This window comes from Mytilus californianus, unplaced genomic scaffold (genome assembly GCF_021869535.1).
Source record: "Mytilus californianus isolate M0D057914Y unplaced genomic scaffold, xbMytCali1.0.p SCAF_11, whole genome shotgun sequence".
Classification (NCBI taxonomy): domain Eukaryota; kingdom Metazoa; phylum Mollusca; class Bivalvia; order Mytilida; family Mytilidae; genus Mytilus; species Mytilus californianus.
The window spans coordinates 21,966,989-21,983,963 of record NW_026262593.1 but is presented as its reverse complement, the minus strand read 5'-3'; the positions used below and the strand labels follow the sequence as shown (position 1 = coordinate 21,983,963).

Genomic DNA, 16,975 nt, shown 5'->3' with positions numbered 1-16,975 from the left:
TCAATATCTACAACTTTGATCATTTTCTACAAAGTCCGGTCATAATTTATATGATATATATGTTCCAGACGATATGAGTATTTGGACAGTATACGTATACTCGTTCGATCCAGTACAAACTGACCATACATGTTTTAGGATCATATGGTTTAAATTTAAAAAAAATATTTATCAAAATCTTTTTTATTAGTTTTACAAATTGATATTATTATAATTAGATGATAAAGTGTATAAGTGAACAATTGAAATTAAATATTTGTTTAATTGTATGTCTGAATCCTATTTTGGTACTCTCGCCCAAGGTGACACTTGCTACCACAAGGAACGTCATATTTTTTTTACATTTACTTGTTTTGTTCATGCATGTTCCTTTGCATTTGCATTATATTATTTTGTAAAGTTTCTAAATATTCTTAAATAAAATTGTCTTCCCACATTATGTTTACCTCCGATAAATTCAGTGAACATTATTCAATTAATGTATTACTGACATGCTGAACACAGGATATAACAAGTTTGAGCTTTCTAAAAAGCTATTGACTGTTTCGCTCTGTCCTTATTTAAGGTAATATGTGTACATGTGGTTGTTGATTTAGTATTGGAAATGTGGTATGTTTAGATATTGATTGATATAAAATAGATTTACTTCAAGAGTGTGCGTTATACACCTATGCTTTTAAAATTTTATAATTACTTGTTGAAAATAAAAACATTTAGACACAAATAGACACGACTCTGGAGGTGTGCATAGATTGTCAGAAGTTATAGAATACAGATAATGCATATTTGTAAACATTGTATAGGAACATTGTTAAGCAAAACAAATCGTGCATATTATTACAGATTAACAAAGCAAAAAAACACGTATTAATAATTAATATTTCAATGTTGAATTTCAGTGTGCAATATATACATAATAAAACGAACATGAATCAATGACAGTTGATCGGAACTGAAATACATATAGTTGATTTTCCGGCATTTGATGTCTTATCCTGTAACGGGAAAAGTCTGCAATTCTTTATCTCGTTTAAGCCAATAGCTGTTGCTGTATCACAGCCGCATCATTAAGCAACCAATCAGAATCTAAATATGATATGTAATTATTTCGAGATGGCGTGTATGTCGACTGAAAATAATAGCTCCGCCCCGTGATGCGAAGCAAACATATTAAATTAGCGTGACTTTTTTAAATAGTTAAAATATTAGTTTCAATTACAATTGAACTTTTTATATAATAATTCGAGATTTAAGTTATGTTGATCTGTAATATACATTTGTATCTAATAACTTTACCAATTCTTAATATTAGGCAGACCGTACGCGTACAGTCCGACAGCATGCGTATTTTGAAAAAGTACACATACAGTCCAGACCTTACACGGTCCAAATACTCATATGGTCTGGAACATATACGTAATTTCTGTTGTAAAATGTTAATTAGGCAAATGTTTAAGTAAAGGAACTTTTAATTCAGAAACCTTCATTTCGTAAACATGTGCATGTCTTATTTGACCACTTCTTTGGTCAATATCCAATTTAAATTAGTAAAAAAAAATGGTAATGCAAATGTTGAAATTAAAATAGCAATACTTCAAGATGTAAGTTATGCAAATATTCAAAGTCGATGAACCATGACTGAAGGTACATGGCTAAACAATCTCCATGGAATGAGATGTGCCAATGCTAATACAACTGAATACCAAATACCACTGACTTATTATAAGTAGTTTCCTTTAAACAAACCTAAACACAAACTTTAACTTGTAAACTATGGAAAAGTATGTAAAAGTTTTAAGTCAATGAACCATGTTAAGGGGTGGGGCTATATAATCTCCATGGAAACGATACTTGCAAATGCCAATAAATTTGCATACCAAATATCATTGACTTAACATAAGCAGTTCATCTTAAACTGATCTAATCACAAACAAATACATGTAAACTAAGCAAAATTTTCAAAGTAAATAGACCATGAATGAGGGGGCGGGGCCAAATATTCTCCATAGAAATGAGATGTGCTAATGCTACTACAACTGAACACCAATTAACATTGGCGTACCACTAATGGTTCCCCTTGAACTGACCTAATCACAAACTAATACATGTTAACTTAGCAAAATTTTCAAAGTCTATTGACCATGTCTAAGCGGGCGGAGCCAAATTATCTCCATGGAAATGAGATATGCAAATGCTTATACAACTGCATACCAAATATCATTGACCTACCACTAGTGGTTCCCATAAATTGACCTTATCACAAACTAGAACATGTAAACTATGAAAAGTTTCAAAGTCAATAGACCTTGAATGAGGGGGCGGGGCAAAATAATCTCCATGGTAATGAGATGTGCCAATGCTAATACAGCTGCATACCAAATATCATTGACCTACCACTAGTGGTTAACCATGAACTAGACCTAATCACAAACTAATACATTGTTTGCATACCTATGTCTCGCTTTTTGACTCCGTCAAGGCGAGACAAAAATGATATATTGGAAATTCATGTTTTTCAAAATGGCCACCAATACTTCAATATCTGAATTCCTCAGATGATAGTCCTTGTCATTTGTGATGAATATACAATGTGTTATCAAATGACTGGACTATAATGGAATTATTTCTGCAGCAATTGAAAGAATCACGGGCTTAACTAATAAAATGAAAATGTCAAAGGGAAAACGGTTACAGAAGACGATGCAGTATTAAGTTGTATTACTCTGTGTAAATGTGGAGTACAATGTCCTTGGATATGATAGACAGAGACAGCTATTTTGAGTTTTGACAAAACATGTAAAACTCATTCATTGTGTGATATTTTTACGTCAACTGAGAACATTTGAGAAGATGATTTCCTTATGACCTTATCACAAATATAACTAATAAAATGAAAATGTCAAAGGGAAAACGGTTACAGAGGACGATGCAGTATTAAGTTGTACTACTCTGTGTAAATGTGGAGTACAATGTCCTTGGATATGATAGACAGACACAGCTATTGTGAGTTTTGATAAAACATGTAAAACTCATTCATTGTGTGATATTTTAACGTCAACTGAGAACATTTGAGAAGATGATTTCCTTATGACCTTATCACAAATATAATAGTCCCAGCTTGCCAGATATATTAAGTAATTAATCAATTCAAGTTCAAACATATTTTATTTGTAGAAGTTCATCTGGGCCATATGTTTTCATATCTACATTTATAACTAGTAATTTTTGTTGCAGATTCTTCAGCAAATTCAAAAGTAAAATTTTCACTGGGGTAAATGTGATATCCGTAACAGCAGTTAGGTATATCCAAAGATGGCGGACGACGTTTCTTGTCAATATTTCTTTTGTCGATTTTGAAATAATGATGTATTATTTCTTCGGTATTTCGTGTCTTTTTGAACTAATTTACTAAATTTTAAACTGAAAAACAATGGGTTTTTTGCATAGTTCAACCGCTAAATGGAGTAATCGGTCGTCAAAAAAAAAAAACGCGATGATATGGTATACTGAAGAAAATACATTGCTGTTGATATACGTAACTACAAATATTGATATCCGTAACAGATTTTATTCCTTTACAATTATACTTCTCGTTTGAAATTAAAAAAGTGTCTCCGGTTAACGAAATCGTTATTAATCGGAATCAGATTTGTTCTTGCAAATCTTTGCAAATATTGTGTGAAAATATATTTATCAGGCTACCTTTTCTGTATTTCTATAAAACCAAACCAGCACCATGCCTAATTAGCTAAAGGAAGTACTTTAGTTTATTCCAGATGAAATATGGGTGGCAACCAAGACACGCATATCGCTTATAACAAAAAAAGTAAAATAAAAAAATACCAAGGAAATTTAAATACGGAAAGTCTTTTAGCAAATGGGAAAATGTAGTAAAGCTCAAACCCATCAAACGAATTAATAATATCTGACATATTCCTTACTTGGTACAGATATTTCCTTATGTAGAAAATGGTAGATTAAAACTGGTTGTATACCTTGCTACACCTCTCACTTCTATGGCAGTCGCTTAATATTAGTTTACATTATATTGACAACATTGTGTAGACAAAATAAACATACATAATAGGTAAAAATGTAAGAAAAATAGGGTACAGCAGTCATCATTATTTAATAATCTTAATCTCTATAAAACAAATAAAATTCCAAATCAAAATGGCATTAAGACAAAGAAAATGAGAGAAATAAAAAAACAAGAGTACAACATTGACGGTAGCACGATAACACAATTCAGGGATGTATAAGTACCGAGCCACGCCAAAAGAATTTTCCCCAAAAATGGATTAAACTGCAAAGGTTATAAATATACAGAGACAAATAAAAAGAACACTATAACACTTCATTTAGATGGTAAACAACGTCAGTACTTATAATCTATACTACAAGACCATCAATTATTATTTTTGTGAAATTGATACGAAATATATATCAACAAGGTCTTGGTATCTTTTGGTGATTTTTTTCAGAAAAAGGACGAGATGTTCTTTAACATGCTTGGTTCATCAACGTTCTGCTCAAAAACTGGTAATGTTTTCTGAATTCTTAGTAGCAGCTGCAAGGTCTTGGATACCGACTTAGTTTGGAAAAGTATATATTCCATATGCATGTGAAGTTGGTATATTGCTGCTAAGGTTAGGGAATTTATAATTCAAAATCGTCTTGTTTATCATTATGGTAGTGAGATGACCGCTCATGTCAAATTCAAGGTATACATAAGTCTAGAAATGATGCGGAGGAAGTTCTTGAGGATATATTAATGGAGCTCAATCAGAAAAGGTTAGATGTTAATGGAAAAAAAATCATCGATATACTAGTATCTGAATGTGAAATTAAATGATCTGGTTTCATTGATCTTCTTGTTTTAATAAGTGACGGAAGGAACTCCTACTACTCATATGAAAATAAAGGGAGATGTCGGCAAGGGGAGGCGCCCAGTTTTTCACCATTGAAATGCCGACTATATTTGAAAAAGTATACCTATCATTTAACAAATATGTTGTCAAAAAAAAACTCCAGCATACTGATCACATGTTCCTCTGTGTAGCATGTTTTCCCTTTTGTTCACCATGTACAAAATATGCCGTATGGTATCACAAAACAATACATCTATAGCGTATGCTACCATTTAAATAATGAAATGCATTGTGGATTATTTCTTTTAGACGATTTGTCAATTTCATATTTGGAATGGTGGTATACAGGGTTGAAAAGTCAGAAGTTTTGATAGAACTATTTTTTTTGTTATATACATATGCACATTCGTGGCTCTACAACCTGTCGATACCTGTATCTTGGAATTGCACAAGATCATGTTTTTCTCTGACTATTCATGACGTCTTTACACTAAATCCATTGGATGTTGGGTGTGTAGTGATTGTAAATTTAGTCTTATTTGCATGATTTTTTTGTTAGTTGTTATTGGCTTTAATTGGAACTAGCTTTTAGTTACTGCGAGTTCTCTCATGTCTGGACTGTACGAAGTGTCTTTTTGATATAGGGATGTACAAGTAACCTCCCACGTCCACTGCGTTTTTGTAAGATGTATTTTTATTTGAATTCATCTGCTTTTTCAACTGATTTTTATAGGCTGTTCTATTGTTGTACTGTTACATCACTTTTCCAGGTTATTGTGAGGGTTGGGCGCCCGCTAACATCTTTAACCCCGCCTCATTCTGCATGTGCCTGTCCCAATTCAGGAGCCTGTAATTCAATGGTTGTCGTTTGTTGCCGTGTTACATATTTGTTTTTCGTTCATTGTTTTATAAATAAATTAGGCCGTAATTTTTCTCGTTTGAATTGTTTCAAATATGTCATTTCGGGACCTTTCATAGCTGACTATGCGGTATTCGCTTTCCTCATTATTGAAAGTCGGAAATCGAACTATAGTTGTTAATTTCAGTATCTGTGTCATTTTGTCTCTTGTGGAGAGTTGTCTCATTGGCATTTATACCACATCCTTTTTTTATATTTGGTCGATCATTCAAATTATGAACTCGACGTTTTATCAGATACCGATTGTTTTGACACATTTCGACAATGTGTCCAGTTCAACTATTTCTCGATGACCCATGCTCTGGTATAGTCCTTAATGGACACATTGAACCATGGATGTGCTAAAGACCAATTAAAAGCATATAAATATGTAGAACGTTTATCAGATTTCACGATTATCCTTTTGATTGCATTTGGATTGTAAGCGTGTTCAATTGCAAGTTGTTGAATTCGTATTTTTTCTATTGTTGTGATAATATTGTGTGCATACATTTTTCTGATTCCGACAATTTCTAAATCTTTTGACGTATTTATGACAGTTTTATTTCAGAATTTTTTTTCGTCTGATCTATTTAATCGGGGATAATGAATGACACAGAACCAACAAAACTCAACAGTTATGGATACCCTTTTCTAAAAGTTTAAGACAGTTACGGATATCAGTCTTCACAGTTACCCATATCTCCGCATTTTGATTTTGTCCATTTATAGCGTTTGAACTGTAATAAACACCTTAGTACTTCAGATTCAAACTTAGTAATTAGTTAAAAAAGACACGAAAATCTGAAGAATAATACATAATTATTACAAAATTGACGAAAGAACTATTGACCAGAAACATCGTCCATCATCTTTCAATGTACATATTTGCAGTTATGGATATCACATTTACCCCAGTGATTTTGCAGTGAAAGTTAGTTCATGCTTGTTTTTCCTTTTTTCTTTTTGTTGAGGTTCATACTTATGATTAACCCAGTTGTGTATATATGTGTATACACTACTTTTTGTATATTTTAGATTCCTTTTAAAAAAAAAAATTTTCTAGAAGAAATGATGAAAAATTCATACCAAATTTTCTGGTCAGAATCTTAATTTCCTGCCAATTTATGTCTGCTCATTTAAATATTCCTGGTAGAAAGCACAATATTCCTACCAAAAATTCCTGCTAATTTAAATTTTTCGGCTATTTTCTGGACAGATTTTTTTCTACATTCTGGCTAAACTATGAACACTTTCCTAGTAGGAACTCTAACATAGTTCCTGCTAGATTCTTCGCTAATTCTAGGAAGAATATTTCGTAGAGGTAATACTGGAAACAGTAGGGTTAAGTTCTTTTTATTTTGACCTGATTCTACAATATTATTAATTTCATATCCCATCATGCAAGGATGAATCATGTGTGTAAGTTACCAATGGCGAATGTTACATTCATATTAAGGATGATAACATGTCAATATCAAACGAAAGAACCCTGCTCATGCCTCACAAAAAATTTATGTCAAATTCAAACATACAAGAATATAGTGTACCATTTCTTGTTCTGAATCAACTAGTTTTTGCTCCGAAGCAGCAAATACAAATATATAAAAATCTTCTGTTTGCTCATGTTCATAAAACCTTCAATCTACCATACTACAATACAAAATGCTACCAATAGACCATCAAGGTTTTTATACTTACGAGGAATTGTGTCTGTAGGTAAGGTTATATTGGAATTCATCATACTGAATGTTATACAGCTCATATATAATTGGAGGTGAATTATCAACGATGTACGGAGTTGTGTGGCACAAAGTTGTTGCTAAGGGACCTCCATATTTCACCCCATTTATAGCTCTTACTGTTATAAAATACTGGTCATCTGAAATTATAACAGTGCTTAATTAAATATGATGCTATCATTAATTAATCTGTGTTGTCTTCACCTACTCATATTTCATTAATAAACAAACTAAAAACTAACGAAGAAATATTCACCTATCTAATGAAGCAGTCAGTGAACCAAGTTCAACAAAGACATTTACACGACATATAAAGACCGATATTTATTTAATATTTAGAAGGGGGCAACCTATACAGACATGACTCAGAAAAAACTATCCCAAACATTTTTCCCAGAAGTGAACACATATGGCGGATAGTTGTCTTTTTGATAATCATGCCACATCTCCTTTTTTACCATCTGTCAAATCTGTATGATGATGATGTCAACATTGCACATGGCTTTTAGGTAGTAAGAAAAAATGCAGCTTAACCATACAAACACATAACAGAATCGTTATAATTCTGTTTATGGTATTGGTAGCAATCTAACAAGACGAGCACGTTATGTATCAAACAAACACTAAAACAACTCCAGTGTTAGCATGATGCTCCAACACCTAAAATGAATATCTCTGGAAGAAAGAAGAAAAGAAGCAAAACTTACTATGCTCTATAAAATAGAAAACAACAAAGTGGCAATATCAAAGGAAGAACGTCTAATACCACCAAAAAGACTGTCTACAAACATGCATGATAACTGCTTCCAACTACCATCGGCCTCCTGTGATTATCGCAAAAACTCATTCTTCCCAAGAACGATCCGGGATTGGAACGCTCTTCCTCGTGGGTTATATCAGCACCGTCAGTCGAGGCTTTTAGAGCCTCGATGACAAAGCTGAATTAAATTAAAATAATTTGGGGGGAGGTGGTGGTTCTGTATGCGCACCAAACCCATGGCAATAAAATCAGTTTGTTGATTGTGGCCATTATCTGGCAGAAGCAGAAGAAGCAATCAATTTAAAGTGTAAAATCCTGAAAACCTTTAAAAGTTTCTATAATATTTTGATTTAAAAATATCGTGTTTCCATTGAAAATTGTCAAACTCTGTACAAATCTGGAAGCTGTACATTAGTTGCTGGGACTGGACTTGTCAAAGCATTGTGATTCAACTGAGATATGTCAAATCCTGTACAAACCTCGGAGCTGCTCATAAGGTGCTGGGAGTGAACTTATCATATCAATATGTGTCCACAGCGATATATCAAACCTTTGCAGACCTTATAGCTGCTCAGAAATGCTGGGATAGGACTTATCATGGCACTATGCGCCTACTGAGATCTGCCACACTCTATACATACCTGGGAGCTGATCATAAGGTGCTGGAAATGGACTTATCATAGCACTATGTGTCCACTGTGAACTGTCATACAAATGAGAATGTGGATCATGATGTTCGTGGATTGTTTCTTCACAAATTTCAGTTCCAACAGCTATAGTGATAAATAAAATTCCAGTTTCCTTGTCATTAAATCCATCCCAGTTTGCTAAAACATCAAAACATAACCATAATGTATACAAAAACAGTTGAATAATGAGCTTGTGGTCATTGACGAGACAGATGCTATAAGTAATTTGAAAAACAGGAAATTGATTAGCAATGAATCTAAAAATGCATTACACAGTATTACATGCTCCACATGAAGCATGATACCAAGTTTCAGAAAGTTCTGATTTATAGTTCATGATAAACAGACCATGACAATTTCATACATGGCTAATATATGTTGTGAAAGAATATATAAAAGTATTCTGTGAACCAGAATTTGATGACACATCACACAGTATAGTGGTATAAATAAATTTTTAAGGAAGATACGAAATGTATTTCCTAAAAAAAATGCAAAAGAAATTTCAATGGTAAAACAGAACACCCTCTACTTTTGAGCTTATCATTAAACTCTTCAAAATAAAATTGTAATAGTATAGAGCCCTGAGTCTCTACTCTGCTTTCTTCTGCCAGTGTAAAAGTGTAATGTTGACTATAAAAAGTGAGTATTTTTTTAAGGTGCTTTTTCTTGATCTTGAAGTTTAGCTTTTGTCCAAGTTTCATCACATTCCATGAAGATTTACAAATTTAAAGTGTAAACAAATTTCAATCCCAGACTGTCTGTAAAAACCAAGTCCATCAATCAGAAAGATACTGAAAATGAAAATAAACCCAAAAGTTTGCCTCAGATATTATCTCTTCATTATTAAAATACTTCTGATAAAGTTTCATACAATTCTATATAGGTTGCACTTTGTAAATACAGCTGTTTCTCAAACCATGCCTCTTTTGGGGAGATATAGAATATTCAAAGATAATTAATTTTGTTTACGTACTGGTTCCCAGTTATGATCTTTATGTTTTATCTCATAGAGACATAACTTGGGAATGTTACCAGTAAATATATAAATATGAATTTATACATAAGACTGGTATCTGCATACATACACCTATTGCAAATATGGCTTTGTTTTAACACTACTAGTTCATATATTATCTTAATTATGTCAGATATATGGTTAGAGATGATACTGTTGTGATAAAAATTCTAAACTGACCATTTAAGGCAGAAATTGTGAATTTTCATTGACAAATAGGCATACAGTAAGATGTGGACTGGAGACAGAGGCATGATTTGATACTTTATATAATCTTGAATGTTGGATTGATTGACTGCTAAACATTACATTTACAGTAATCTGAAATGCTTTCAATTTGTTATCAGAACAGTTTTAAACAGGTTCTAGGCATTTCATGTCAGAAAACATGCAAAAATGGTTAGCTGGCAATAATTAAAGTCTTGTTTTCAAATTCCTTAAAAAACTAAAACAGGGGAGGGGGTATAAAATGTACAGTAAAAGAAAACTTAGAGTATATGCAGTGATTTCTTTAAGGCTATAATTCTGATAAATAAGTATTAATGTGAGAAAAAGTGTTTTTAGAGAGTTTTTTATTTGAATAAATGTTTGTATAGGTTGCACTTTGTAAATGCAGCTGTTTCTCAAACCACGCCTCTTTTGGGGAGATATATAATATTCATAGATAATTAATTTTGTTTACGTACTGGTTCCCAGTTATGATCTTTATGTTTTATCTCATAGAGACATAACCTGGGAATGGTACCAGTAAATATACATATGCATATTGTTTATATTGAAATCTGTGGTAATCCTACAGTCAAGGTAGTGGAAGTTCAGAAATTTAGTGTTAGTTTAAACTCTTAGAAGTTCGGGGCATATAAACGTTGAAAATATGCCGCACAGCCCTATATTTTGACCTTTGAAAAAAATAGTAGTGCATATGAACTTTCCATTCTAGTATAAAAAAAAAATTTCAAAACTTCATAGTAAAAGTGGTACAGTTTTAACTGTAAAAGGAGTTCCTATGGGAAATTGCATTGTCGATATTTACAGAAATGCAACCTAAAGGTTTGACAAATAAATTAATGTTTAAAAAAAATCTTTAACCCAAATCTATACTTGCTTGCCAACTGTTTTATCAGTAAAATATCAAAAAATGAAAATGAATATTTCAAAATTTGGTTCTGGATACTGTCTTTTGGTGATAAAAAAAAGCTTCTGTCTAAATTTCATAAAATCAAATGAAGGTTTGACAAAGTTATTGATGACTAAAAAATTTAACCTTAGATCGAGACTGAATGTGAACTGTGAAAAGTCCATTTATCAGTAAAATACAGAAAAATGACAATAAAATGTTCCAAATTTTCCCTGGATACCTATCTATTAGTCATAAAAAAAGCTTCAATTTTTTTTTATTAATTCCATGAAAGTTTGACAAAATCATTGTCGAGTTTGTTTTTTTAAACCATCATTGAACCTTAAGTTGGACGATGCTGATGACGACCAGCCTAAGACAGAATCTATGATCGCTATGTCTCGCTTTTGCTTCATAAATGATGCATAACAAAGCATTTTTGACTTTCATATCACCTAAGATTATTTAAAAGTAAAACTTCTTACCCTTATAAAATATGCGGAAAGATATTCCTCTAATATAATAATTCATCAACTGATTGTGACAAGGATTGACCCAGGTCAACTGGGTCAACTTGAAAATATTAAAAAAAAAATATAAAGTCAATTAATTAAGGACAATAACCCTAATGAAGAGTCAATTGGCTACTTCCGTCACTTCATTTTTTGGTCTTGCTTATCAATTTTTTTTGTTTACAGTATCTCACTTTCTATATATCGTAGATTCAAGTATATTGCAAAAACACTAAAATTGGTAAAAAATTGTCATTTAGAGACAGTAACTCTTATAAGAAGTTAACCAACAGTAACTATCTGAGGATTTCGTGTTGACTTACTCGAAAGTCTTGTTCACCTTATCTTCATAGTATAGTTTTTTTAAATACTTGGCAAAAACTGCAAAATTTGGTAAATACATTTTTCTAATTCTTACACGATTTATCATTTTCCTGACCGGTTGACTTATTTTATTTAATCAACGTGTGTTTATTTTGATCTCAGTTCTTCATTGGTCGAAATTTGATTATGACGTCAAATTGTATTGCTTTCCTCAGAATTTCCTATGTGACGTCATGAGAAAAGACGACCATGTCTGATTAAGTAACATAGAAAGATCACACCTTTCTTCGGAGATCATTATAAATGAAGGATTATGATTGTCTGTATATCGTCTAAAAATCATTCAAGAAACAGATTCCAACACCAAATCTCGTTCAATACGATATTTGACCACTCTCGACAGTTAAATTTGAAAAGTTTTCTGTCTCATGTGGATAAACACGGTGTCACACTTGATGCAATAGTAGAATCTATATATATATATATATCGACCTTTTAGTAAAACAACTTCAAAATGGGTTGTTCTATTTTTCAAAACTTTCACAGACTGACAGTAGATCATTTTTATCCTGTGTGTGTTCCCAATTACTTGAGCCATTGACATATAGGGCAAATACTGATTTGTTTTATCCCATTGTTGTTTTCTTATTTGTATCGAAGTTGTACTATTAAAGAAAAAGTGGAACATAAAAACACTATGTCTGTTTGTTGTCACATTGTTTATTATATAACTGATATTTTTTGTGGTCATATTGTTAAATATAATTGATATTTTTTGTTGTCTCATTGTTTATTATATGACTGATACTAATTTTTACCTGAAATATAATTATTTGCTCTTGTATACTTCATATCTTTCATAAATATTGGTCCATTAAAAACTGATAATGATTCTGGTCCATCCTGTATTACTCTGCAAAATAAGGAAAACAAGGATATTTTTCAAACTGTATATATGGCAAAGAAATTATATGTTTACTGCAGCCTGACCGAACCTAAAAGATTTAATTGCCTTTTCACAAAGAGTTTTTGGTCGGTTAACTAGACTATGAATCGAATGAATTGCCTTCCAGAAGATGTCAGATGTAATCCATAAAAAAATTACTGAAAAATTATTTAACTTCACGCTGGATTCTGGTTGAATGCAGCAGTGGCTTAAATGAACACCTTTTCCAGAAAACGTATTGTTCAATCCGGCCTCTGTATATTTTGGAAAGTTGAAAGCAGTGAACACTACCTGCTAGAATGTTATAATCATAGTCTCATAAGGGCACAAACAATTTCTTCACTACCAACAAATGTTATAAACAAACATTATTATCAGGTACCAAACTCCTCAGTGATGAGGAACACGAAAATATTTTAAAGTTGTACAAAATTGTATTTTGGAAACAACGAAACTTGGTGTATAAATCTTATGATTTTCATGTTGATTATTTATATTTCAAAACTTTATAATTAAAATAAGACCACAATAGAAATGAATTGAACACATCTTTCGATCAAACTGGTTTCTGAGTAACTAGCAAACCACAGAATAAACATGTAATGTAATTTAAAAATTGTATCATCTCCATCCAAGTCACAATTTGTAAAAGTAAACCATATTAGGTCAAAGTATGGTCTTCAACACGAAGCCTTGGCTCACACCGAACAGCAAGCTATATAGCTCGTTTATAAACTTTTTGTGATTTTCTTTTTTGTAGAATTCATTGTGATCCTTATCAAGATACAACAGTACACAGTTTTATATATTTTTCAAATACATGTATCACTAAGTGCATCAGACAGAACAATAATATATACCTGTGATTTTTTACTACAGAATTTTCATCTCTACACCACATACGGAAGTCTTGTCTATCAGTTGGTATTATTTTTGCACTGCAATCTACCAGTTCCAAATAATCAATGGTGATGTTGTTTATAGGACCTTAAATAATATATGTTGTAGGATTTTTTTTTACTGAACCTGTTCGTAAAAGTCAGTCGGCTGTGGCATACATATGTCATATTTAAAAACTAAAAGTCAATTGGCCATGTTTTCTGTCATATGTTTAAACTTAAAGTCAATTAGCAATGATATATGTCATATGTTGCAAAATTAAAGCATCATCCAGCCATACTTAGCTTCTGGTAGGTGGACAATTTTTTTATTTCATTTTCAATTTTTTTTTATTTCTATAAGACATTTACATAGAGAAACCATCACAACTTTAAATAAGTTATTTTATCCTAAAATGTTTTAAACACTTTTAACAGAAATGAAACTAAGGGACTGAAAAAACAGACCATACAATAAGGATTGAAATGTAGAGAGTCATCATTTTCATTAATATTTCAATAAAAAAAATATCAGAGGCAGATTTATTTTTCATTTTAAAAATCACCCCTTGTAGCTCATGCAATTCTCAGATAAAAAATGTAAAGGAATTATTTGAATCTGGAATAATTTGAATTCTGGGAAATTGAAAAAAAAATATATATGATGAAAATTTACTACAATTTAGTGGGTTTTACCGATGCGTACATGGCTAAGGTTCAAGTTAATTTCACTGATATTTCAGTATAAACTACCTTAACACCCTCCGATTACCCTCTTTAATTCATTTAGTTTTTCATCAAACATATCTTATCATTTTCCCAGATTTCAAATTTTTCCAGATTCAAATAATTCCTTGTTTGTACTTCTTCTGATGTACTTCTGACAAACAAAGTAATTTAATACACTGATGTCCAGACTAGAATTGATTGAAGTCTTGTGCAGAATTTCAAATCATATTCTCAGGTATCGTGGTAAACAAAACTAGAGGCTCTCAAGAGCCTGTGTCGCTCACATGTATCAACTGTGGTTTTGGAAATCAGGTAAAATAAGGATAAAATCATAATATAGAGTATTAGATACCCTAATAATGATTAAGGTAAATTTTGGTTTAATTCGGCCGAGTAGTTAAATTAAAAGGAGGACATCCCATAGTTACTGCAGACTCTTTATCATTATTAAAATTAGCTTTCAAGTTGTGACAATTTGAAAATTATTTTTTAACGATTTTCCCATAGATTTCTAAAGTTAACCACTATGTTCTATTTTTAGCCATAGCAGCCATGTTGGTTCGATGGCAGGGTCATCGGATCCTTTTCCAATCATGATAGGCTATTAAAAATTGTGGTTAAGTATATTTCTATTTGGCTCAGTAGACTAGGTGGAGAAGATTTTTGTAAGAAATTACAAAAATTTAAGAAAAACAACCGCAGGAATTCTCATTTAAAACACCTGTCTGGGATCTACCACAGGTTCTTATATATGTTTGTTTTTAATGATCACCTGTCTAGGTTTTACCCGAGGTTATTGCATTTTTCACCTGTTTGGGTTCTGCCATAGGTTACAAGGAATAATTTCTTGTCCGGGTTCTACATTATACCACAGGATTTTGCTTGTTTCACCTTTCTAGGTTCTACCATAGGTTTCAAGCATTTTACCTGTCTAGGTTCTACCACAGGTTCTAATAAATGTTTTCAAATGTCCGGGCTCTACCACTGGTTCTTAGAATTGTTTCATTGGTCTTGGTTCTACCACAGGTTTTTGTGAACAAAAAGCATCACATGTCTTAGATCTACCACAGGTGCATAGTTTAGGCAATTAACTTTTAAATTAAAAGTGTAGTGTTTTCGAGTTGTTTAATTTTAATTATCATTATTGTACTAAGCTTTAATGAGTAGCCCCTTCGAAAGCCAAATGATACAATTATTAGTATACTGTTTATGCAATTATGTCTAAGTATTAGTATTTAGATAAAATTCGAAATAGTTATTAAAAAGTAGAATATATAAAGGCAACAGTAATATACCGCTGTATCATAGTATTCATAATGGCAAGCATATGAGTTCCTCTCAAATAGAACACTTCCATTTCTATTCGAATAATCATAAAAAATATAGATAAATGTGGTATGGTACATGAGACTATGGTTTATATGTAAACATCAACTTGCAGACAATTAATTATTAGTAAAATATATAAATTGATTGTATGTTGAAAGTATAAAGGATAACGGTTTTACTACAAGTATCACATACACTTAACATTTTTAAAGATCCATGACAATAAGGGTCAAGATCAGATACATCCTGTCAGACAGACATGTACACCTTACAATTATTCAATACTACAAATATAGTTGACCTATTATTTATGGTAATTGAAAGTCAGACCAAAACAAATAATTCTAATATTGACCAATGAATCATGAAAATGAGGTCAAGGTCAGATGATACCTGCCAGACAGAAAAGACATGTAAGCCTTAAAATTATCACATACATCAAATGTAGCTGACCTATTGCTATTAATATTTGAAAAACAGACCAAACCACAAAAAATAACATTGACCAAGGGACTATGAAAATTAGGTCAAAGTTATATGATACTGGGTAGACAGGTCTGTGCATCTTACAATCATTCTATACACCAAATATAGTTGACATATTACTCATAGTACTTGATAAACAGACCAAATTACAAAAACTTAATATTGACCAATGAGCCATGAAAAGGAGGTAAAGGTAAGATGAAACATGCCAGACTGACAATTACCCTTACAATCATTTCATAAACAATATATAGTTGACCTACTGCTTATAGTACCTGAAAAACAGACCTACTTGTGTAACTTTAACTTTGATCACTGATTCATGAAATGAGGTTTAGGTCAGGTGAATTTTGTCTGACTGACAAGTAGATGTTAAAATGAACCAATATACCAAATATAGTTAATATTCTATTACTCTTAATAAGTGAAATAATCATATGACAAAGAAACTGATTTTTTTCAAGCTGTCGAGAAGCCATGAAAATGAGGTCAAAGACAATGGACATTTAATAGTATAAACAATCTGCATACAAGGAATGAAGCATCAAGGTCTTCTGCCGACTGAAATTCAAAGCTTTATTCAAATAGTTTACATCACCACCATGGAATAGTAATAGTTATCCCTATGTCTTGTATACTATGACTTTCGTCGTAGGCGAGACAGTAAGTACTATAA

General features: G+C 31.8%; 1 protein-coding gene across 1 annotated transcript in view; it reads right to left on the bottom strand.

Annotated features, from left to right (window-relative positions):
* Nucleotides 1-16,975, bottom strand: part of LOC127719725 (uncharacterized) — a 264,736-nt gene that overhangs the window by 118,961 nt on the left and 128,800 nt on the right. Inside the window, exons 53-56 of the mRNA XM_052225963.1 lie at nucleotides 13,738-13,864; nucleotides 12,750-12,844; nucleotides 8,913-9,098; nucleotides 7,471-7,651 (exon numbers count right to left, since the gene is read on the bottom strand). Coding sequence (XP_052081923.1) covers nucleotides 7,471-7,651; nucleotides 8,913-9,098; nucleotides 12,750-12,844; nucleotides 13,738-13,864 — 589 coding nt within the window. The remainder of the gene's footprint in view (nucleotides 1-7,470; nucleotides 7,652-8,912; nucleotides 9,099-12,749; nucleotides 12,845-13,737; nucleotides 13,865-16,975) is intronic.